At 41.8% G+C, this 24,744-nt stretch overlaps 1 protein-coding gene across 1 annotated transcript in view; it reads right to left on the bottom strand.

Moving 5' to 3' along the window:
- Window positions 1–279: 279 nt before the first annotated feature.
- LOC133135840 (endophilin-A1-like) overlaps window positions 280–24,744 on the bottom strand; it is a 35,669-nt gene continuing 11,204 nt past the window's right edge. Inside the window, exons 2-9 of the mRNA XM_061253133.1 lie at window positions 10,740–10,808; window positions 9,665–9,737; window positions 9,013–9,156; window positions 8,336–8,469; window positions 8,069–8,227; window positions 6,850–6,953; window positions 6,343–6,467; window positions 280–5,562 (exon numbers count right to left, since the gene is read on the bottom strand). Coding sequence (XP_061109117.1) covers window positions 5,366–5,562; window positions 6,343–6,467; window positions 6,850–6,953; window positions 8,069–8,227; window positions 8,336–8,469; window positions 9,013–9,156; window positions 9,665–9,737; window positions 10,740–10,808 — 1,005 coding nt within the window. The 3' untranslated portion in view covers window positions 280–5,365. The remainder of the gene's footprint in view (window positions 5,563–6,342; window positions 6,468–6,849; window positions 6,954–8,068; window positions 8,228–8,335; window positions 8,470–9,012; window positions 9,157–9,664; window positions 9,738–10,739; window positions 10,809–24,744) is intronic.

The following is a 24,744-nucleotide window of genomic DNA, read 5'->3' as shown; positions in this document are numbered from 1 at the left end:
ATGGTAACATTAATCCAAAATCAAACTACTTTACCTGGTAAAACAATAGCCTACAGTAGAACTACGGAATGTCTGTCTGTGGATACCACAAAACTGCAGGTCTTCCAGCTCCTATAAACTAACACTGTCAGAGGAAGAGACGGTAAAGTAAATGACGTAAGATTGTCAGTGACTTCAATTGTTCCAGTGTTTATGTAATATTTAATGCTGGCCTGCAGACACTGTTATCTGCTTTGCATAACTGCGCTGTGTTTATGAAAATAACTTGAGTCATGTGACTTGTGTTTCCGTGTTTATTTCAGTAAACATTAACATAGATTTTTGTCTCACATCAAGCAGTACATTTTCTTGTAATCCAGCACAGAAAAAAAGAGAAAAATAAATAAATAAATAAATAAATAAAAACCAAGGACAACATCAGTGTGCAGCACGATAATCCTGCCATTACCCATTAATAATACTTAAATTATTATTAATAGTTCTGTACAAAAATAAAATAAGCTAGTTGCGCAACCGTACACACAAGGTGAAAACAACACAAAAAGCTGTACAGTCCTCATTGAGGGCAAAAATACTCACATTAATTCAGATCCAAAGGAAGGGAAAGAAGTATGAAAATATCGCCAGATAAACTAATGCCCTGCCACTTCACTCTACGGCCATCTCCAGAACATCTGCAAACAAACAATACTATACTCCAATTGTGCTTCCCTCTATTAAAACAATCACTGTTATTGGAGACGAACTTGGTCAAGAAGCTCCAAAATACTATCCTGACTTATTGGTCCATTTTTCAAGAGATGTATCAGTAATACTCAGAAACTGTTGCAACAAATAAATATGGTGAAACAAGAAAAACATGATCATAGTTTCTGCATAACACCCCCCCCCCCATCAAAAAAAGAAAACACAGTTACACTCCTCAGTTTCAAACACTGAAAAATAATAATAATGTTTTCCTGTTATTGCCATACAGTTCCATGCACTGTCGAAAATGTGTAGAATAACACAGTAAAATTATTACCAAAGCACAGTCATTTCATGTGAAATAACACGTGAACATGTGTGAAATAACATACGCGCATGTTTCCTCGTGAAGTGGCTTAGAATCTAGAGAAAACGATGCTTTGCTTCCATCTTCATGTTAATTGTCAATCATATTGCATTCTTAGTCACTTAATCAAGCTGTTGAGTCCCTTACAAATTCACATTTAAGCCCTAAATCAATATTCATTACAGAGAAACCCAGAAATCTGTTTGTAATGTGGTTCATTCTGTAAATCTGTGCGTCTATAATTATTCCTTGCGTCACACAGACAACCAGCTTACTGCATCTTGCAAACCGGTTCACAGGCTGAATGACATCACTGAGAGAGCTGAACTCGATCATTAGAGCGTGGTAATGACCCTGTGACATCATCACAGGACACAAGCTGTTGCCATGTGAGCATGCACTGTATTCAGGGCATAAATAAATGATTGTATAATACCTCCGTGTGTACAGTGCGATATGCAGGTTTGCAGGAAATTCAGGGGATGTGTGCATTTTTACACACACACCCCGTGTGTAGCTTTAAGACACAACGGGTTATGTCAGACCAAGTCCAAACTACCTGGCTTTACTCAATCCAGGTACAGGTAACATGTGACACATTTTTATCCATAGAACCACAATGCCACACTGCTGCACTTTTATGATTCTGATCAAAGGCAAAAGACAAATGTCTCTGTTTATAAGCCAGGTGAATAATTAATAATGCAATGTTTTTAAGTTTGGAAAAACAATGTACATTATTGACATTACAAGTAATTTGTCTTACACTCCTTCACTTGTCTTTTCACTGGTAATTAGTAAAACATGTTGTGGGAGAAAATGATTCAAGTTTCTCTGGAGGTCAAACTGACCACACACTAACACATATATATCCATATTCTGTATATAACTCCATTTAGTGATCATACATGTAATACTTGCTTATTATATTTCAGTAATTTCACATAAATTTATATTTTCAGGGTTCTAAGGTAACTCAGTAAGGATAAAAAACAGGCTCATTTTTAACATTTTGGAGTGCAGGGAAAATGCATTTACATAAGCTAATACAATTTTTATCACAACACTGATGAACACATGCTGCTAAGGGTCTCAGTCAAGAGCACACTTAAAGCATTTACTCATATTGCAAAACATATTCAGTTCATATTCATATTCAGATTGTTTTGGATCAGCAGTGACTTCTGAGCAGGAATCATGTTTATACTTAAAATATTTAACATCTAAACCAGTGTAAATAAACAAGTAGTGATTCATTAACAATGCAATAATAATATACAAATGTGCTAAGGTCAATGAAGTGATGTGGGCAAAATAACCAACAATCTGTAACCATTATTATCTACTGCCCTTTTTCATTTTCATGGCACTGTCATTAACTCAATGGAAGGCGCAACACCATTCTTTTTTTTTTTTTTGTATTTATACATCTTCATGTGAGGGTCTCTTCACAAGCACATTAATAAGTTAAAAAATAGTTGATTTAGGTGTATACTCCAAGGTCACATAACTCTTTATTGGTCCGGTTATATTGGTCCACACATGCGCACTGGAGTGTACAATGCTGTTGACTCAGGCACTGGTGGGTATCTCTTAATGGGGGAAATAACACATGTTTTATAAACTTCTTAGTGTGTATGTGTTCCCAATTAAAATAGTCCTTGTGTGACCAAACACACTCTGCAGCATCACGCTAACGACACAACAGGACAGCTCAGTGGTAGCCATTGCAGTCTACTTGGTGTTCAAATGCAGGTACTCATGGCAGTCTCTGATTGGACGGGAATGTTATTTCAAAATGGCTTTTCACCACAGCCTTCTCAAATGAATATAATCTCCATAGTAAACGAGAGATGCTAATTGTCAAATTATGCTAAGAAGGAGGCTGCAGTGGCAGAACATTACACTCACTTTGAAATGCACTTAAATACCTGAGAAATAAAAAATACGGAAAGAAACTAAAACATTTTTGGGTTTTGGGTTTCTGTTCATCTGTACAGTCTGAATGCTGAGCTACAGTATGTGAGAGAGATAATCACCAAGCAGGCCAAGCCAACTCTCAACACTACTCATCAGAAACATCTATTAAATAAAATAGAAAAGTATAATTCACACTTGATTGAGGCATCTGGCTGGTAGACCCATTTATTTTCTGTATTTCTTCTACATAGAACTACACTCTTTCTCCATTCCAAAAAGCTAGTTTATCCAGTGATAAATCTGTTTTTAGAACAAGCAGAACATTGGCTAAATATAGTCCAGCCTCACAGACAGACAGACGATTAAGAGTCAGCATCTGAAATGACAACAGTAGCCTGTTTCAATGTCAGTGCAATAAATCTGAAAAGAAAAAATAAACGGTCCTTACTTATTAAACAATAAATCATAGTTTTGACCATTGTATGCTTCATATTGTTGTGTTCAGATTTGCTATTATTTTAGCTTTCATCATAAAATTATCACTGTGAAGTCAATTCACCTGATTAAAGAGCAATGTTGCACTGTATGTTGACTGTGTGCAGGAAAACCAATGTAGACATTTGCGTATTGCCTTTTTAAGTTTTAAAAAAGGCAACTATTTTCCGACATGAATACAGACAGTAGCCAAAAATGTATCATTTTACCATATATGCTATTACCATGTGAATATCGTTACATTTATAAAAAATGGCAATTACATATATTTAATATATTACATACATTTTAACTTCCATTTGAAACATGACCTTTAGATGTCATTTTACATTTTAAACAATATTCAGAGTGATGAGCAAGACTCCCATGGACCTAAAAGTACCCAGACCATAGAACTTTATCTTACCCCAGCCCCACAACGGCCCTACTAATGAATCTTAATTTCCATGAGACTAAACTCATCTATACATTAGAGTCTGTAGGCTCAGTTCAAATGCAGTTTAAAATACCTAGTACTCAGTGTGGTAAAAGCACTTTAGGCAGAAATAACAGTATTTATTCAGTACTGTCATAGTTGCAAGCAAAATCAGTTCTCCGTGCTCATTTGTGTCATGAAGATTTGAAGCTGAGCTCCCTGCTTGCATATTTTATCCCAATTTCAAGTCACTGAGATCTATAATTTAGCTTGTCAAATAGCTAATTGCTCATTTACTCACAGATAGACTCCAGAACTTTTGCAAATACTTTGATTTTGTCTCTAGTTGGCTAACTAGTTACACAACAACATCCTGCTCTACAGTATGCGTTTCTAAGAGCTGATCTGTAAATACTACAATGAGTAAGGTAGAATTGACCAATAAAGTCACCTAAGTACGAAGCCATGAAAACTCAAGTTGCCATTTGCCAAAACTATGCAGGCGGTGTAAAAATATTTATTGCAGTCCAGTATCAGTAAGTATCAGACGAAAGTGAGTGAGGAACATGCATACGTGTTATGGAGAGCTTCACTCACGCGACTATCGTTGGTGTCACAGCATATCATGGAAGGGACATTTCCAATCTGCCATGCATCAGTGTGGATAGGGAACATATCTGTTGTTGGGATGCTTCCTGGGGAGGCTAGCAATAGGTTTGAACACAATGAAATACACTCCCACAGTTTAAACCAGAATGCTTTGCCTTTCACCGACCAAGGCCAGTGGAGTCAGCAATGGGATCAATAAATATGAAAAAAGACAGGTCTATATTCACATACAACATTTTGTTACCAGATAGTATTTCACATGTTCACAGGGGTACTCTTCAACTTTAGTTTGTCCCAGCATGCAAGAAGACACCTCATGAGGATAAAACTAAGGTTTTCCATTTCCGTCCTTTACTAAATGCTGAATTGCATAAAGCTAAGAAAATTGCTGGTCAAAAATAAATAGTACATGCCTCACAAAACTCCTCCAATAGCCTTTTCCAAGACCCCACAGCCCCCTGTTTCAGATTCACAAAACTATTTTTTTTTAACATAGTACAAATGCGCGATATCTATTTCTACATCGAACAAGATCCAACCAGCTTGACACTTTAAAAATGAAATAAGACAGGGACATTGTATTCTTGTCAGCTTCTGAGAAAAAAATACATCTGTGAAAAAATAAAAGGTAAATACTTCTCATATAAGTCAACAAGATCATACACTGATCTTACGGTAATGTTTTAGGATACAAAAACGAGAAACGATTACCACCATCATGTTGCAGGTGTACGTATTAACCTGTGTCGCCTTTGTCATCTTTGTCTGTCTCCTTTGTGGCTATCAACAGAAACTTTGTGGAAGCAGTAGCACAGATGCTGGGAGAAGCCGATGTGTAGGTCTTAACTGCCCCCTGGGGTACGATGGGGCAGTTAATGGGGCAGGGGCACCAGGATATCCACGTAGTTGATGGGGAAGAAGCCCGACTGGCCATGCAGCATGCCCTCGTACCAGTTGTCGTCGATCTGGTTTGTCAGGGTGATGACATCGCCCTCTTTGAAGCCCAGCTCGCCCTCGTTTTCGGGGTCAAAGTCATAGAGCGCTCGGCAGCAGGGCTGGTCCATTGGGGCTGAGAGAGAGGAACAGGAGTTTAAGGGGGAAACACCTCTACACTTCCTCTGTACTATCACAAGGCTTGTCCTGACTCACTTCCCTGCTGAGAATTACAGCCTAAACCTGCCTAAGCTGGTTTATAGCTGGTTACAGCTCGCCAGCCAGTTGACCAGTTGATAGTCAACTATTCTACCAGGTGGGCTGCCAGTTTACTCTGCCAACCTGACCAGAGTTAACCAGCTTTGACCAGCCATAGACCAGCTATGACCAGCTTAAATTCTTGCAATTTTCAGCAGGGTCGTCAGGCTCAAAACCACATAATACTGTGTATCTTTACACTATGAAAAAAGAAATTAGATTTGGTGAAAGCCACATCCTATGACAGACATCCAAAAGAGAAACTTCATTGACACTACATTCGTATGCAGCATATGAGAGATCAGCATATGAGAAAAGGTATGAATCTGGGAAGGATTCATACCTTAAGACAATAATACCATGAAAGTTTTCCTTTGAAATCTTTGGAAACTAGTCGCCGGACAAGTAATTATATTCAAGGTCAAAGATTAGGAGGCCTCAAAGGAATTTCTGTCATTGCTAATCTTCCTATACTTATGGAGACATCCATATTTGAATGGATACATTCCTTCACTGGGACCATATTCAAGGTATGAAATAAAGTGTTTAAAGTTGTTTTTGGCTTTTTATCAGATCTTGCTTTGGTGAATATATTTAAAGTGTGAAAACGACCACCGATGTGAGTTATGTCTGCAGTGGAGACCAGGCCTTATCATACCGGGGGACTTGGCAGTGCCGCTGTTTGTTATTCCTCCGTTGTGGTTCTCACTGGGAGTGAAGTCCATCACCATGCGAGGCTTCGGGACAAACTCTCTCCTGGGCTTGCTGGAGGCCTCCCGTATTCTGTCAGGTAATGAGGGCAAAGTAAGACAGGTCATTAAAGCACTGATGCCACATGTCTGGTTTTCGGCGAGAATCCCAGGCGAGAAAGTCAATGACGTCAAAGAAAATGTAACAATGTAATGTCTGGTCTGAGTATTTTATTGGAGATATTCACCATTAGTTTGCAATGAATTTGTTTCTGAACCGCCACCTGGTCCCAATATGAAAAATCCCCTCTAAACCCCCCTCTCACAGCTCCCCACCTCATTCACGATTCAGAGCTTCCAGCTGTGCATGTTCTCTGGTTTTGACAGATTCTAAATCTGGCAACCCTACTCATCACCCAAATGAAACGGAAAAAAATAAGTTTGAGACTGAAACAGCAAACACCACAGTGACTGACCTGTCCTCCATTTTGCTAGAGAGCTGCTGCAGGATCTCAGTAGCCTGCCGATGGTACTCCACCTGGGCCTGGACCAAGGCGGAGAGCTGACTGACCTGTTCGATCTGATCACACAAACAGCAGAGACACAGGCCCTGCAGTTACTTACGGGTGGTAAAAACACAGTGAATTCAACCACTCAAACACTCCCAACATAGAATCAAATGAGTGTGTCGAGCAATAATGGTAAATACTTTTGTGCTACTGCCAATGATATCTAGGGAAAACTTAAGCATGAACTATATATAGACAATGTGTGAATGCCCTTATCATTAATGAAATATGTTTGAAAGGAAACCCACAATTATTCAAAGTGCACTAAATTGCTACTTTTTCCCACATTAATGCTTGTCGTGACAGCCTTGATAATATATGTGCCTTTTCTGTAACTGGATTCAAAAGCCCTGGTGGCTGTTCTTAGCTTTTTCGTTCTTGAATTAAATGAACCAAGTATGCATACTTTAATCAAGAGCAAAGAATGCATGCTCACTCAAAACAATTATTATATAAAACAATTACTACATGCAGCATGGTAAAGGCAAATTAAACAATAAGAGAAATAGTATTGTGCATCCAAGGAACCATTTTGCATCTTTGTTAGGTGGCATGCTGTGTAGGCTGCCTCTCTTGAAATATGACTTCCAGACAGTGAGAAAGTATAGCACAAATGACTCATAGCTCTAAATGCCAAAGGAATGAGAGAGAGTTCTAGGACACCCATGACAGGAGTGAATTGAGGGCCTGGCAGCAGAGAGGAATGCCAATGCTGTTTAACAGTCTGCAGGCACAGCTGATGTTGCCAGTGTTCATACAATGCAAATACGATGGTGTGGCTCCACAAAATCACTTATGTTATACTAAAGGGAAATATCCACCGAAGACCCGCTTATTAGCTTCCAAATCAGCGATGCAGGCCTTCATCGTCAGCCTTTCAAATAAACCATTAACAAGTAGGAGCACAGCTTGATATTCCACGATAAAGGCATAAAACTCGGTCAATAACCTCTAATGAGTAATCGGCCACTGTTGCTAGTTTCAGCTGCTATGACAAATGAACAGGATAGATAGGCTGTACAAGAAGCCGAGAGATTAAAGGAAACCACTAAATGATCATTAGTAATCCTACATCTAACCTATATCGCAGAGTGCTGAAGAATACGTATTAACACCAGAGACTTACATCACTTTCTAACAGGTTAAACATGCTCTGTTCAGCAATCTCCTTGGATTCATCAAACTTCTCCAGGGCTTGCTTGATCTCGTCATCCTGCACTTTGCCTTGCCTCTTCTTCTTGTAATCAAAGTCAAGGCGTCGACCTTCCATTTTCTTAAGGTGGTGCTGAAAGAGAGGTGTATTTTTGGATTAATACGAAGCCAAGATGCAGTTGTATCCTATATGTCAGTACAGGTTGGCTTGAAGAAGCCAGCAGACTCTGGCTTACAGTACCTGTATCTCCTTGAGGTCTTTATCGTGTAGATTCTGCAGAGGGTCGATGAAGTTTTGCTTCACCTCCATGTCAAGTGCGTCCTTAACCTCACCAAGTTCTCGCATGGCCTCTCCAGCATCAATGAGAGCGAGACCTTTGGAACAAAGAGACACATCATTTTCATATTAACAGATACATGTAACTCAGATAAATACACATACACCAGTAAGTGCCAAATTTCAGCATCACAAGCAAACAGCTTTGTCTGCTCTTAACATTATAGTTAGACAATAGATTCCTAACATTCAGCTTCAACATTCAGTTTCATTTTATTCATGAAGTAGTTACAAGTGCATCAACCTAAAAAAAAAAATCACTTTCCTAAAGTTTAGGTCTCTGCTCAACTAACACTTAAGTGGATGCAGTGAGTGAATATTTATATATAATAGAATCATATTTTAGCTTATTCTCGGTACAAAGAGATTTATGTTGTATTATATTTTTATGTATTCTATGCAGATTAATGAAATAAACAAATTCACAGGTTTGCGCAACAGCAGAAAGAATAAAAACTTGTATGCGACTAAGGGTGTATGATAAATCATTAGCATTATGATTTATCGTTGTCATTATCAGTTTGACCGGGAGCATCGGAGGGTGGGAGAATTCGGCCAAGCCTATCGCCGTTTGGATTTACCGAAGCAGGACTCCTCCCCGAGCTCCCTGCCGAACTTCTGCATGGCCTCCCCCAGCACGGTCTCCGCCTGGGGGTACCCCGGGCCCTTCTCCTGGCCCCTGATTTTGGACATGGTGTTGATCATGCTCAGCTTGGCCCTCGATGCTGCAGGGACGGAGCACAGCGCGGTCACATTTAATGCGCCGTTAGCGCCCTGACTCCTTTCCAAGGACAAAGAGTCATCTACACCCCCACACACTCACATTAACCCAAAGCTTTGGACACGGCTAGAGTTCCCACCATCAACTATCCTTTAATAAATAACCTATCGCACGCTATACAGTGTACAGTAGGCTATTTTCTTAGCAGAAACATTGTTAGCTGTACTTTCAGGCCAAACCAAAGGCCTTAGACTAAGAAAAAATCAATTGTCTTTCTGCTTGGACAACAGATCAGCATCATGGTGATGGATGAGATTTTATAAGCCCAAAGACTGGTGCAGCTACAGTGTATATTTCTCAATACAGAAATCTGAGGGAGGGAGGGAAGGAGAGAGATAGAGAGAGAGAGAGAGAGAGAGAGAGAGAGAGAGAGAGAGAGAGAGACAGAGGGAAAGAGAGAGAGAGAGAGGCCAGCATTTATGGTGTGCATTTATTGGTGCAGGATTGCTCACCTGGGTTGGGCTGTAGGTATTCTGTTGTTTTGGTCATTATTTCTAACACTGCCCTGCTGGTAGTGTCCACTTTCTACAGCAATATAAGACATAGAATGCATATGCTCTAGTTAGCTGCCTGAAATAAGAGATTTCAGTTAACTGTCTAAAACAGTGCAACATAACACACACCTTCAAAAGCATAATACCTCACCTATCCATCTTTCAGATCATATCTACAGTATATGTATGTATGTCAACAAATGTGTTTATAAATAATCAAACAGTGTAGACAGAAGTGTGTTAAACTGAATAACATAGCTTCCTTATTTGGTCTTCTCAATGTATTGTAATACAATAATGCAAAGAGGAGGGGCTTAGGGATCAGACAACCAAAAGTAGCTTAGTCAGAAAAGTAGCTTAATCACAAACACAAATGCAGAAAGCCGCCTTGTAGTTCAGTGGAACATCTGTGCTATGCGTGTGTGCAACAGTCTCTATCAGACACAAAGGAACATACTGGTCACTAGGTGATTATATATCATTGCTCACATTGATTTTGAGATTATCGCTCAGTTATTCAAAATTAGACATTTTTTGGGGGAAAAAGTGTCCTTTGCCCCAACCATGTCATGTTCTCTAAGGCTATCGAGTTATGGACACCCAGCATTCTTTCTGCTGGTTTGATGTGTCTGAAATACTGCCTCCAAACCTCATTAGTTGGGATTAGATATCATTTAATCCACAATGTCAAACCATATACAATAAATCTGCTCAAAAGTCTGGAAGCTGAGAGATTGCCATCCTCAGATTGAATAGTCTGACCTTTACGGCTGTTTGCAGAGCTAATGGGATGTTGAGCTAATCATGCAAGCAGGCATTTTCTAGTCATTTGCTTGTTCTTAAAGAGCTAAGCACTGCACAAGACATATCTAGGCTTATAGGGCCTCTCTGCTTTCTAGTTTCAAAGACATTCTAGAGCAGAAAATGGCTGCACTGTTTTCTTTTGTTCTCAGATCCTCAGAACGGCTTAGGAAAGGAATAATTTGTATTCTCTCATGTTCGTGAGGATTGAGAAGGCTTTGGGTAAAAGTACCTTTTCCATTTCTTTGAAGTCATCATCGAGTTTGGTTCCCTCAGCACCTCCAACTTTCTCGCTCACTTTCTGCGAGAGAAAGAAAATTGGATGAAGACAAAGAAATTAAAGATGAGGGGAGAGCAGCACTTCCACACTTCCACGGTCTTTTTTTCACATGATTCAAATTGGGAAAGCGGGGTGGGTTACAGATGGAGATGGGGTTGGAGGTGCCATAGCTGGAAATCAAACCCCTCGGCTGTGTTGGCAGGTTGGGGGGGGAGAGGGGGAGGTATTTTGGGTGAATGTTAGTAGCCCAATGGAAATTGATCATCAAATCCCTGCTGTTGGATTTGAGAACTGCTGGTTTTCCACCCTTCCTTTATCTGGGAGTCAGGTGTGAAGAAAGTCTGGCCACTCAGTAGCATTGGATTTGTATTTGGGCTGAAAGTACGTCACCGACGGACAGCAGCACACAGTCAGGAATAGAAGAGGAACAGTACTGTTGAGTGGGGTACAGAAGATGACTGTGGCCAAAGGCCCAAAGTAGATGCACTCCCAGATGCACTCCTAGCCTTCACAACCTTCAGCCAAGGACTTTCCCCAATACTTCACTTGTAAAATTCAGCCTTACAAATCATTACACATAACCCTAATGGAGGTTTCTGCTGAAGAAAAAGTCCAAATGTATTCTGACAGGGAAAGCAGCAGATCTGATATGTGCTCCAACTACTAAAGCTCTGTCTGGTATTTTTTCAGCTTCGCCTCCATTGAATTTCAGATATCACTGCATGTCAGTGAGCTCTCACCACAGTATTCAAATGAGTTGAACCGGCATTTCATATCTCGAACGCCGTAACCTTATCATCTCACACCACAGTGCATTGCAGGTGTCGCTTTTGGGAGAGCAAATAAAGTCTGCTCTGAACCCTGACATTATCCTTTATCATACAATATAGCCCATTTGAAAGCGGAGGATCGCTGTAAAAACCTATTATTTGCAGAATCTCATTTAGCAACAGATGCGTCTCTTTCATAAATCCTCTATCTGAGTGTCTGCCTTGCCTCGCTGTGATTTGTTCCGAGTACGCACTTAAGACCCAGATCTTGATTAACCACATACAGGGAAAGCGATCTACCAATCTAGTTAATGCAAATAAACCGTTCGAGTCTAACAGCCCGTTGTGCGCGTGATTGCCATTTCAGTATATTGCCTGTCGTCTCTCAGAGTGGTGTAAATACAGGGCATAAGTGCGCCCCCCCCCTTCCCGCTCCATCACAGTGAGAGGCTGTAATCAATCAGGTGAAGCGCCCTGTCAGGGACCAGCACACCGCGTTTCCACTCCCCCCAGCACTCCAGGAGCACTGTTTACCATGTTTACCGAGTTTGGCTGCAGCGCTGGAGGACCGGGGTCCGGCGAGACCCTTATCTAAGAGATCCGAGAGCCGTGTTTACATTTTTCTGGTCATGATTAGAGGAAGGGACAGTATGTGTGCATGGAAGTACACAAACACAAACAGGCCTGCAGGGACGCACATGCATGCCTGTACAGAATTACCCATCGATAAAACACGTGTGAACACACACACACACACACACACACACACACATACACAGACACACACACATACACACACAGAGAGACACACAAACACACACACACAGAGGCATACACACACACACACATAGACACACAGAGGCAAGCACACACACACACACACACACACACACACACACACACACATACACACTGAGACACGCATACACACATATATTCCTCCTCATTATTTACATCAGCCAGGGATCTGCAGTTATCTTTATATTAATGTTTCTGTGTTTCTTTATGCTTCAGGAGTCATGTGAACATGCAGCCGGTGGGTTTGGAGTTGTCTACTACATATTATGGCTCCAGCCCAGATTTTCAAAGAACACCCAGAAAGCATGTGTAGCCATTCATGCCAACCCCTCACAAGGTCTATCTCTGTCTCCTGTGGTGTCCCTTGTATCCTGATGGCAGGAGCCAGCTGGCTACTAGAAAAGGGTTAAAGCTCACTGACAAACATAAGCAAATATTAGGCTCACGCTGTATAAATGTTTCACAATGCCTTGATTATCTAAGACAATGATGGCTGTTCATATTTAATGAGCTCCGGCCGGGTATGTTGCCAGCCTGCCGAGTGTCTGGCTGGGGCTGCTGAATTCAATCCGAGCGAGGCGGAGGAGCCTCCGCTAACGCAGGAGGCGTAACCGAAGGACGTGAAATGCTCAGCACAATGAACCACACACAAACACCGAATGCGTCTTCCCAGCGCTTGTAAACGGCCGAATAATCCCCACAAGCCCCTCCAGCCACGGAGGAAGCATCCAGGGCTGCCAGTCGCTCCTTAACACTGTCAACATCACATGGAATTTTTCATCACGGAGGAGAGCCGGTTGCTATGGAAACAGGGACCTGCCTTGGCTTCCTACTCTGCTCTCTGTATCAGGCAACACCCTCCAACCAATCCGTTCCAGATACCTCCTCCAAGCACTGGAGCATAATGCTCTTTTAAAGAGGTTTTTCTTAATTACGATCTTTTCGAGATTTGCAGTACAACCACATACCTTTTGGCACAAAAAAGCAAGGGTTTGAGGAGTGTAGAATGCAGATCTTAGACAGTGAGACATGAACAGGGAGACAGAGTTACATTATCAGCAGGGAAGGGTAACATAGCAAACTGACACAGAACAGACAGGCAGACAGTAATACTATCACACCACCAAATAGAATAACATTTCAACATTAATGGCTGTGTGTCAGGTCAGAATTTGCTACTGCTACTAGGTCCTGTGCCACAATAAAAAAAAAGATGTAATACTTTTATTTATGACGTTACTATGGTCACAGTTGAGGGGGAAAAAAGAACACAATGCCCAGTAAATTCTAGAACAATTTAAAAATAAACAGGCTGAGATTTGAGAGCCCAGGGATGTGTGATCCATCTGTTCTACCTGCTGGCACAAGGCTTGCTGTGGAAAAACGCTTCCAGCTCTACGTGGAACGGCCGTTCCAATACCGTTCGGCCACTCTCTAAAAAACGTTGACATTCTGCTCTCCATATTCGACTGTGTGGGTAAATTCAGAAGGGGTTCACTCTGCCCTGAATCTTGGTGATCACCACCCACAACCTTGTGAACACATACGATGGAAAACTCTATGGGGAAGCAAATGGCGATTGGTAAGAATGAGTCACAGTGCGCCGTGAATGCTGAATAATAACTGCAGGAGGTACGGTGGAATCATCTATCATCGGGCACCATACCGAGCATCGCTTCTGCACAATATAAAAACCAAAACACCTCATGGGGCAGCACTTCGTCAACACTTTATTCGTTTAAAAATAAACCAACTGCGCAGGTATCGCTCTCCATAGCTTCTAAATAACTCGCAGACACTAGTCCAATGCTGACGGGTACACAAGAAAAACGGTGCCCCTGAGTAAAACCATTTCCCTTGACAACCTTGCACTCAGCTTGCATGTCAATCTTATACAGAGGGTATAAACAGAAGACTGACCTGGAGGGTTCTTTTAACCTTCATTTTACCAGGAAATCCCATTAAGATTCAAAAATGTATTTTGCAGTGGAGACCTAGCCAAGAGGCAGCACACAAATATTTTAAATGAACAACATATAACCAGTCCACTATCCCAACATCCATATCCCTTCTGAGGCTGTGAGGGGATCTCATCTCCTCTTGAATCCAGAGGAGATGACACAGGCTGCCTCTGGATCCATGCATCATATGTTATGTCACTACAGCTTGGCTCTGTGTCTGCCGAAAAACTATAAAAATGTATCAGCAGGAAACCACATTCAATCCATCGCAGTTAAAAACCTTAATGTTGCCCTCAAATTTAAACTGCATTCACTCACACTGGCTTACTCCAACACAAAGGTTGTTCCCGGCTGTTCTTTGTAAACACCTAACCACACTGATATCTCAGGACAGGAGATATCTGATTGGAGTTCTATATGCATTCACAGTAACAGCTCTATGGTTAATTGGCAGCTTACTCAAAGCATAGAAACACAAGAACTGTGGATGCCCCAGAAATGCAATTAATCTCAATGGCTTTTTCAAACAGCATAATAAACAAACAGCCTCCCTATGTACAGCGAGTGGTGCCAGAAACGGGGGAAGGGGCACACATAGAGAGTAAATAGGAAGGTATTATTAACTCCCTTCTGAAAAGACAATTCAATCCCTGCAAGGCTGCCAGGCAGGAGATGGACGGTCACAGGCCTAACTTATGGTATCCGCAGGGTTAAGTGCCCTGTCACGGTCATGGCCGTACGGGTGTCATTACTTATCGCGGGGTGGCCCTAATAGGTTGAGGCATGCGTGCTTCCGAGTGTCGCGCTGCAAGGTCATCACCTAGACACCGCTGCTCCCGCTGCTCAAGGAGCGAGTGGATGAGAGAGAGAGAGAGAGAGAAAGAGAGAAAGAGGCGCCCAGATCGATATCCGTTAGACAGTGTCGAGATCAAATATTCACAGCAAGGACAGCAGGAGAACTCAAATCTCTGAAACATATCAAAACAAGCCAGCTGGATTGATAGCCTCATCTCTCTCCTGCCCCCCCTTTACATTAATCTTTGTGCCGTTAAAGAATTGAATGCAGAATGTAGACCAAGTCCCCAAGGCAACTCCCATAGAACATGTTGCCATTGCTCACTTTTACCTCGTCAGAAGTCTGCTCCCTGCAGTGTAACATTAAACATGTTTGGGCACAACAGGATATAATAATACCTAATCTATCAAGTGCCAATTAGAATCCAAAAATCAGTTACAGTACATCAATAACCTATTCATGATACCTCTATTTTTCAATGTATTCAAGTAATTTTTTATTGTAATCTTCGCTGCTCTGTGAAGTGAAAGTTATAGTAATACATTTGTATGTATGACTGCAAAAATAATTTTCAGACAAACTGCCATTATTGCTGAAGCAGTTTATGAAGTTGTAATCCCTGTCAAACACCAGCCTCATCAAATCCCCCAATGTATTTGTCGGCCTGCACCTAAAATTGCTGTTTCCTAGGCCTATAAAGCTTGTGCCTTGTTCCGCTCAAGGTAAAATGACTCAATTAACCAGAATCCTTTGTATAACTTTTATAGTGGAATTAACGTGTTTTGCCCTAGAACTTCTGGAAAGTTCTTACATTTTGGCCAGTCTAGTATAAGCTTTGGTGTGAGTGATGTGTTATTAACCAATCAGATCTTGAATTTACAGTTTAGGCTACTATAAAATTACAGTTCCCTGCTTAAATGGAGGGAGTTAAAAGCGAAGGTGTATGGAAGTAGTTTCCTCTCGCTGGAGGCTTGGAGACTTCATTTTTTTTTTTTTTTATAGCTACTGGCCAAAATGGTAACAAAATGTTTAGCAGCGGTGTTCGGTTACACATGTGTATGTTTTGGTTGTCCCCTTTTCCAGTTTTTTTCCAGTATTTTAGTCGGTAATCTGCCGTTCGTAATTACAAGTTGCCTTTAGGTTGTTCGCTGTATTAACTGTGGGAAGAGGAGTTTACCGAAGCTAGCGAAAACCAACACGTCTGGAAGAAGACCGTCTAACTGCAACGGTGACTGCTGGGACTGTTGCTCTGCATTTTAGCTGCCATATATCCTGCTCTTGTGGCCCTGTGACATGCTTGGATATGTGAGTACACTGCGTCAGCTGCGAAGCGCGACACTGTTTATAAAAACTTAAAGTGGAGACTGAAATAAACGCGAAGTGGCTTACGTTTGTATGATGCATTAACTACAGTTTTTTTTCCTGCATTAGAAATCTATCCCGCAGTACAGGAAGTGATTTAAGTGTGCCCCAACGTCGTCTAACAAGCGTATTAACTTGGCACGATTAACGGGATCCAACGGGAATTGGAGTTGGGATTTCTATGGGAAAAGAAACATGTAGGTACTGTAGCTACTGCAGTTGTGTTAAGACAAGTGTTCTTGCTGACGGTATGCACATTGTTCAAATATAATTAGGTTAAAAGGTATGGCATACATTGTTATCGGATTGATTGGTTATGTACTGCCTTGCTAGCCAGATAGGTAGCTAAAATACCATTAAATACCATTGGTTATTGAAACCCTGTACTGGAAAGCGCAGAAGCCAGTTTCTCTTATAATGGTATAATGGTTCTGCAATATGAAAGGTAAGTGAATTCCTGAGGGGTGTATTGCATACTTATATTTGTGCTGAATTCTGAGGAGGTCAAGGACCATTTGCATACATTTTCAGAGTCAGGCAGTTTATTGTTTTTTTTCTCCTTTTTTTTTCTTTTTCTGGGGCGGTCGGCATTGTGCTTTGGTACTTCTAATCTAGTCTCTTTCTTCGGTCTTCAATGATTTTGTACGGCACCTTTCATCCTGTGCAGGTTAAAATATCCGGAAAGTGGGGATACGTTTTTTTGATATTCTGAAAAAAAACCCATTATAATGTATGGGTATAGTATTTTGGCAGTGGAAGCACTGCGTTAATTACACCATCCCAGCATTACACTTAATCAGAATAACCTTTACGGAGGTCCAGCCTGCTCACCATCAACTGCAGGGAACCCTGGATCCTGTTCAATATCAACACATTCTGGACCCACATCAGGCATACAGGAGAGCAATTATTTCTAGTTGCTGCTTGCCAAGCTCTGCTGGTTAGAGCCCAATCATATCACAAGTGGGTTATACATACTGAGTGAAGTGGGGCTCCAGCTGAAAGCTGTAATTCAAACCCTACTCAAACATGCACCTGTAACGTGTATCGCTGGACAAAACGTTCATAGTCGGGCCTTGGCCTTCAGTGAGACAACCTTGTACTTGCTTCTCCTAAGTATCAGATCTTATCAGATCTTGGCCTTAATAATGATCTTACCGTGTGCATTTGCTGCAATTGGCTTATAGCAGCAGATCTAATCAGTCGGAGTGCGATCCACTGAAAGCTGCCCAAAGATTGTGAGCCCAGCGTAAGCCCTACTCTGCCTTTAGCAGAGCTGATAAAGATGGTGGCACGAAGGTCATAAAGATGACTAAATGACAACAAAATGACACCTATTCTGTCCAATCAGAAGCCACAAATGCTCTCTGTGGTACAGGATAGGGTTGTCTGATTTACAATTTGTTAAAACTGTGAATCGGGGGGAGTGGAGTGGAACATGGAAATAATTACTAACAAGCTGTGAAATTTCAATAATTTTTCAAGATAGGACATTTATATTATCCGATCAGGGCCAGAAATTGGACCCGTACAAACGATTTGAAAACCGGGCATTCCAATCCAAAACCGGGAATCTGGAAACCCAAGTACAGAACCTTTGTGAAAGATGTTCCACTCTGTATCTTTTAATCACATTTGGTTCCATTGCAGAAAACAACAGATGGTAAGCCCTGGAAGACTCCCTCTCTACCTTCTGCGATGGAGGCTTGGGAGTCCTCAAACCTCAGGCACTAGTCTGCAGCAAAGGCTTTCTCCTGCCCAAGGCACGACTAGTGTGACATCACATCAGCTGACTGCAGGGTCACAGGGCTCACCGCTGGGTCTGTTATCATCCGCTCCATCTCCCGCCGCTCTGCTGACATCGCTCCCTAATCCCAAAGCGGCACATCCTGCCCTCCTATAAATACAGTGGTGACTCACACTACCTGGGCTGATTAAGCCCTGGGGGATAGCAGGTTCTGAACCGGAGCGGATGATGAATGCATCACACGGACTCTGCCTTCACGCCGTACCCCCCCCAGACCCGTAACTCAGCTCCGCTGTCCCAAATTCACCCCTGACGGAGCAGCGATTTGCTCTAATTCCACAGGAGAGAGCGGTCTGTCGGTGCCTGCAGTCATGCGGCATGTTATTGAGGCTTCAGAAGAAAATGGCTCTCAGATGATGGGGCGAGATGCACAGCAAAAATAAATAAATGCAGTACATAGAAAGAACAAACCCGATTGCTGAAGAGCAAGAAACAAAAACATAACCCAAACATAGTGGTTTAAATAATGGATTAATCTGGGTGCTCTATGTTCAAGCGTTTTTGCTGAAGCACATATTCCCAGCCCAGACGAGCTGAAATTGTTAGGTTCCGCTGTTCCCTGGCAACAAAATTTTCAAGATCATCCGAAGTTCAATGGAATGTATTGCTGCAAAATGTTTCCGTCAGACCCGAAACGCACTGCAGGCGAGAAATAACGCACGCCTGAGAGAGGTTAAACCGGAATCAAACCCAAAACGCACTGCAGTTGAGAAATAACGCACGCCTGAAAGAGGTTAAACCGGACTCAAACCCAAAACGCACTGCAGTTGAGAAATAATACGCCTGAGAGAGGTTAAACCGGAATCAAACCCAAAACGCACTGCAGTTGAGAAATAATACGCCTGAGAGAGGTTAAACTGGAATCAGTCCGTGCTCTAATCCTATGCCATCAGCCGCCGTGGCCTTCCTGCCTGCAGCTGGAGTAATCTGATGTGTCTGCCTGCTTATGTAACGGCGGGTTGACTCAAAGTCACGGACAGCTCATGCACTTCCTCTGAGTCCGCGTGACCGTGCCGGATCGCATGATAATCGGGCTCCAGCTGATTTTCCTCCTCTATTACATCATAAACTATCAATCTCAGACCTGACTTACATGCAAAGTCGGATGCACACACGCATACAGTACATTCCCACAGCACACACTTACACAAACATAAACAGGAAGAGTCGCATAGACGCACCCATGCAACCACACGTGCCCACACACTGGCATACGTACACTTGCACACGCACGCAAACACACACAATCAAGCACACCCTCTCACACACCCACTGAAGTTTGATGTTACTCTGCTATTGACGGTACAAGAAAGACAAAGAGGATGCACTAGTGCTCAAAACAAATGACATTTCAATAATGCAACAGCCATTCATGCTCCGTGTAGTTAAAATAAATTGGAGTGCTTAGTCATGCAGTGGTACCAAGATACAAATTTGACATCAAAATTGCATGATTTGTCAGTCTTCTCCAATTATTCATTTTGCAGAGCACAAATTAGATAGACGGGTCTTTGAATGGAATGATGAGGTTTCAAAGACTGATTACATAATTATAATGGTCACAAGATTAGATGAAATATTACAAATTCTGTAGCCATTAGGGAATCAAATAAGCCAGATTTTAAGGTGTCAAACTGCACAGGACGTTATAGGCTGCACTATAGATTTATTACTTGATTTATTCACACATTAACCACAATGTAGCTATACTACATTTAACTTGTTCACCTTGTCATATGCGCCTCACAGCAAGGAGGTCCTGGGTTCGAATCCCCGTCGGCCGGGGCCTCTCTGTTTGCATGTTCTCCCCGTGTTTGAGTGGGTTTCCTCCGGGTACTCCGATTTCCTCCCACAGTCCAAAGACATGCATGTTAGGCTGATTGGAGAGTCTAAATTGCCCATAGGTATGAGTGTGTGAGTGAATGTTGTGTGTGCCCCTTCATTATGTCCTGTTAGAGCCTGGATGGTATGAAATCCCAGACTGTGGACAAGATGACCTCATGCACAGAGGCCCACTTTACTGTCTAGCTGTAACAGGTAGTCCCTAAAGCTCCTTAGCTCAAACAAACACTCCACGTGATTATCCTCTAAGTAGCTCTGAATCACCATGAATATCAACCTTTCATTTTTGTAAAACGCTCGACTTACGACAGCTGTCCAATAGTCTGAAGGAGAAACGCTGTCTGGTGATTCATACCTTGGCGGATTTCAACGTGTGTAGAACAAAATTAAATGATGATGATATAGCCCTTGCAGTGGGGACCTGTACCGTCTTGTAATGCGCTTCAGGGGAAAATTCAAGGCCAGTAAGGGGGTCAGTGCCATTATTCTGTTACTAAGCCCCACATAATTAATATCATCATGAACTCGGCATTGCTTCCAGTAGAATGGCAAATGGCTCAGCAGTAAAATGGAATTACTGGTTAAATTGCCTTTTTGTGCCTGTCAGCCTATTCTCCAATCATTAATGATACAGTTCATGTGTAGGCTATTGCGTGCTCGCTACGTTCCCGTTGCCACATAGTGATCTATAGGCTGTATAGCCATTTGTGATTCAGCTGGATAGAGACTGTTCCTATTGCCACATAGTGATCTATAGACTATACAGCCATGTATGATTCAGCTGGGTAGAGACATGAACCCTTGGTGCGTTTTACACCGCAAGATGAAATATTAGTCACAATTATCCTCTCATCAAGATCTCATCTTCTTTTGAATCATTTTGAAATGCTGTAGAGGAATGAAATTTGCTCCCCCAGTAAGATCATTTATCACTGTATGTGCATTAGAGCTCTATCCTGCTGCTATCATTTTGGAAACATTAAGACTATATTCAGCCCTACAGTGATGTGTGTTATCTTTCAAACTTGTTAAAAGCAACAATTACAAACATCTGTAGGATCAGTGCATGGTGCAGTGTCTTTGACGCAAACACTTGCATAAACTGTATTATGTCTTGTCCTACCAAATTTGATACACGTGATGATACATTTATGCAAGCGCAGGCATTACTTTTAAGAGGAAACCAGCTGTGTGCACTTAAACAGCACAACAACCCACAGTCCCAAACACTGAACTAACCAAAATAAAAATGTTAATGCCACTGAATAAGTACATTTATACACTCCTGTATGAATGAAGGGCTTTTCTTCTTGGTGAGAATCTTGCTGTACTATCTCTTGAGGGCATCATGATATACTTTGTACTGTACATGCAATTAAATGAACACCATAGAGGAGGTGTTTGAATGTACTTCCTTCTTTGGGTTGTATTATTGTGTTTTTTAATCACATGTTCTGTGCTGATTTATTTTGTTCTAAATCTTTTTCACAGCGCGCTTGAGATATTCACACAAGTGAGTTGTACTTTGAATGTTCTCTGACTCTGACATTGCTGTGGGCACAAATGTCCCCATAAGTTTCCCCAGTGTGTGAAACGTTGATAGGACTCTGAACTCTCACAGTTTATCACCGGGAACAGGGCGGTTTTATCACCTTGTGCCATGCATCTTGTGGGGGAGGGGATGTGAAACTAGCTACCAACATCTAATATAGATGAAGAACACGGAGTGCTTCATGACCAGATCTCAGGCAGGGTATCTGAGAACTGTATGACAGGCGACAAATACACTTACATAAAATAATATAATTTATAAGGCACTGCATAAGCTGAAAGCTGCCGTTACTGAAAAATGCAGCCTCTTCTAAGCTGTGGTTGAGTAACACCTTTCCTACCTTTCAAATCACTGATGATCCTTGATGATGAACAGCTACATTTATGTTATTAAAAGGGCTTCAGAAGTTCAATTCAGTTAAAGAAGAGAACGTGAAACATACATAATATCCATAGAGATGTCGCTCCCTCAAATAAATCATGTACATCAATCTATGCTTGATGGTTAACCTGAAAAGATGATGTGATTGGAATATTCTTAACTCCACATTCTAATGCTGATCATCATTATTTGTTCCGAATGCAGTGTTCTAGAACAATTACCCTTTTCTAAATTCTAACAAATCTACTGTTCAAAGGGTAATGTTCCAGTTTCATTCATTCTGGAGCTTTATCAGCACCTGGATTGTTGCAGGTGCACTGGCCAGAGGTGTAAGTGCAGTACTTCCTGTGAGTCACCTGACTGCAGGTATTGTGATGTAATAATTGCTGACCTTTCCTGTATTCTCTGTACCTCGATCTTTAAACACTTGCTCTCCCCGCTTTCTCTCTAGCTGAATAATAGCTTCTGGGGAGCTCGAGAAAGGTCAGATCTATAAAATATTCAAGCCCTTGGTGAGGCAACACCTTCTGTCACTATGCTTTACAACTGACTCCTAGACACACTTGCAATTTCTGTCAGTGCCATTAAACACATTGAGAAATACAGGGCCACTGTCCCTAACTTCTCAATTACAGGTTAACTGAACCATGTTCATACAGTGTGTTTACACATGCATTTATGTGACAGGCATGGTACAGGCCCATTCTTCCACATCAGTAGCCCTCAGTACTCAGATTATAATTAGTGAACACATCATATAGTACAATCATCATACACATGTCCCTGTGCTATGAAATATGGTATAATCTGTCTGTAGTGCCTACAAACCATTTGAGCAGTGAAACGGGTGCCTGTGACAGCACTACATTCAGATGAAATAACGGGATGTGGGAAATGATGTTTACTGTACCTCTGTGATCTGTGATCATGAGGGTTTAACAGAATCACCAACACCACACTCAGGATAGAAGTCACCCCCTCCTAAAATATATAAAGCAGTATAACACATTGCATATAAATATGTAAATGTATACAGCAAATCCCTGCTGAGAAATCCCTATAGCTGCTGTTTGTGCAGATAAGCCCTCGTTCCTCTGCGGCGGGTTGGTTCAGCTGACAGGGTTGAGGGCTATGAGCGTGTTTTATGACCCTTCCCGCGGCCCGTCCTCGGCCGCGTTGGGCTGAACGGCTGCTGTTGCCGGGGTTTCTGTCAGAGATGGGGCAGATGGCGTGTTAGCGGGGGGTTGGGGGAGGGGCTGCCATGCCACAGCTTCATGTACAGACGGCTGAGTCAGCCTTTCTCAGTCACGCCAGTGCCCGGCTCCTCACTCCTGACCAGACCTTTCTTTTAGGTGAGGCTGTATTGGGAGTACCCTGGTCTGATAAGTGTCATCTCTTTTCCTACCCAGTAATAACCTCACCATAGACTGCGGCTATGTTTCATCGGTGACTTTAAAGGGGTTTTTGCTCTCATCTTTTTGCTCTCATCTTTGAGAGAAACCTCTATACTATGGCTGTTGTTTTTTAGTGTTGCTTTTAAAAGTAATTGTAACATTTGTAAGAAGAAGAACCAATTTCCATTGTTCCTCTGGGGTTCTGAGTAGCAACAACTCATGTTATTGTTAAGCTTGGGCCCATGGGTAATACACCAGCTACACAGCCACATTCCTGCACAAGGCATGCAAAGGGTTAATGAGCCAATTCATTTAGCTGACCTTCATGGAGGAATCGATACTGTGTTCCTTTTAACAAAAAAATCAATCCTGCTCGCATTGCAAGTGGCACGCCTTGGAAATATTTCTGAATCACGAACATCATTAATGGTGGCCAAATGAATGAGTTCCCAGGTGAGCTACAAAATAGATGCAACCGTTCACAACGAGTGTTCATGTTTTTCATTTTACAAATTACATTCTAATAAAACGCCACCAAAACATTTACGGGTTGAAGCAATCTTCCTTTTGAAACAGTCAGGCCCAGCTGAGAGATAAACAGAACTCTCATCAAAAAAGATGATGAAACTTTATATTGATTTTGCTCATAACCTGAAAAGTAAAAGGTGCTACTTCATATGATTAAGTCATGGCTGCTGATGCTATTCAGAAGGTTAATGCGATGCATTTGGGAGATGAGAGACAAAGCCATAGCCTATCTGCTGGGTGAATTGGAACAGACATCCTGTGCCATTAAGGTTTTTAATCAACAGGACTGAAACTTTCCTTCAGTGTCTGTGAGTTTGTTTCCTACTCTAATAAACAGTTTACTATGCAATGTGCCTGATTGGCATTGATACTTGATATTCCATTGCATTTTGTAATTATTCTAATTGCAATAATGTATAGGAAATGTATAGAACAGGGATCACCAAATCACAGTCATCCATGGACTGCTGGGTTTTCCACCCTCCCTTTACCTGGGAGTCAGGTGTGAAGACAGTCTGGCCACTCGGTAGCACTAACTGTTCGGCTAATTACCAGAGAGAAACGAGAACCAGGGCCAGATTTGGATTCGAAGTCCAGATTTGATGATGGCGGAATAGAAGAAAACATTCTATTGTTCAGACTGTATTCTACATACAGCTTTCCCTTTCCTGTAGTATTTTTATTGTTTAGCTTGTTATGCTCTGTGTGTACACCCATAAAAGAAATCCATAATTTATGTGACTCCCTGAATGAATCCAGGATAAGT

The sequence above is a fragment of the Conger conger genome, chromosome 8, assembly GCF_963514075.1.
Source record: "Conger conger chromosome 8, fConCon1.1, whole genome shotgun sequence".
NCBI lineage: Eukaryota > Metazoa > Chordata > Actinopteri > Anguilliformes > Congridae > Conger > Conger conger.
The sequence above is the reverse complement of the archived record's forward strand: the minus strand, read 5'-3'. Positions and strand labels throughout refer to the sequence as shown.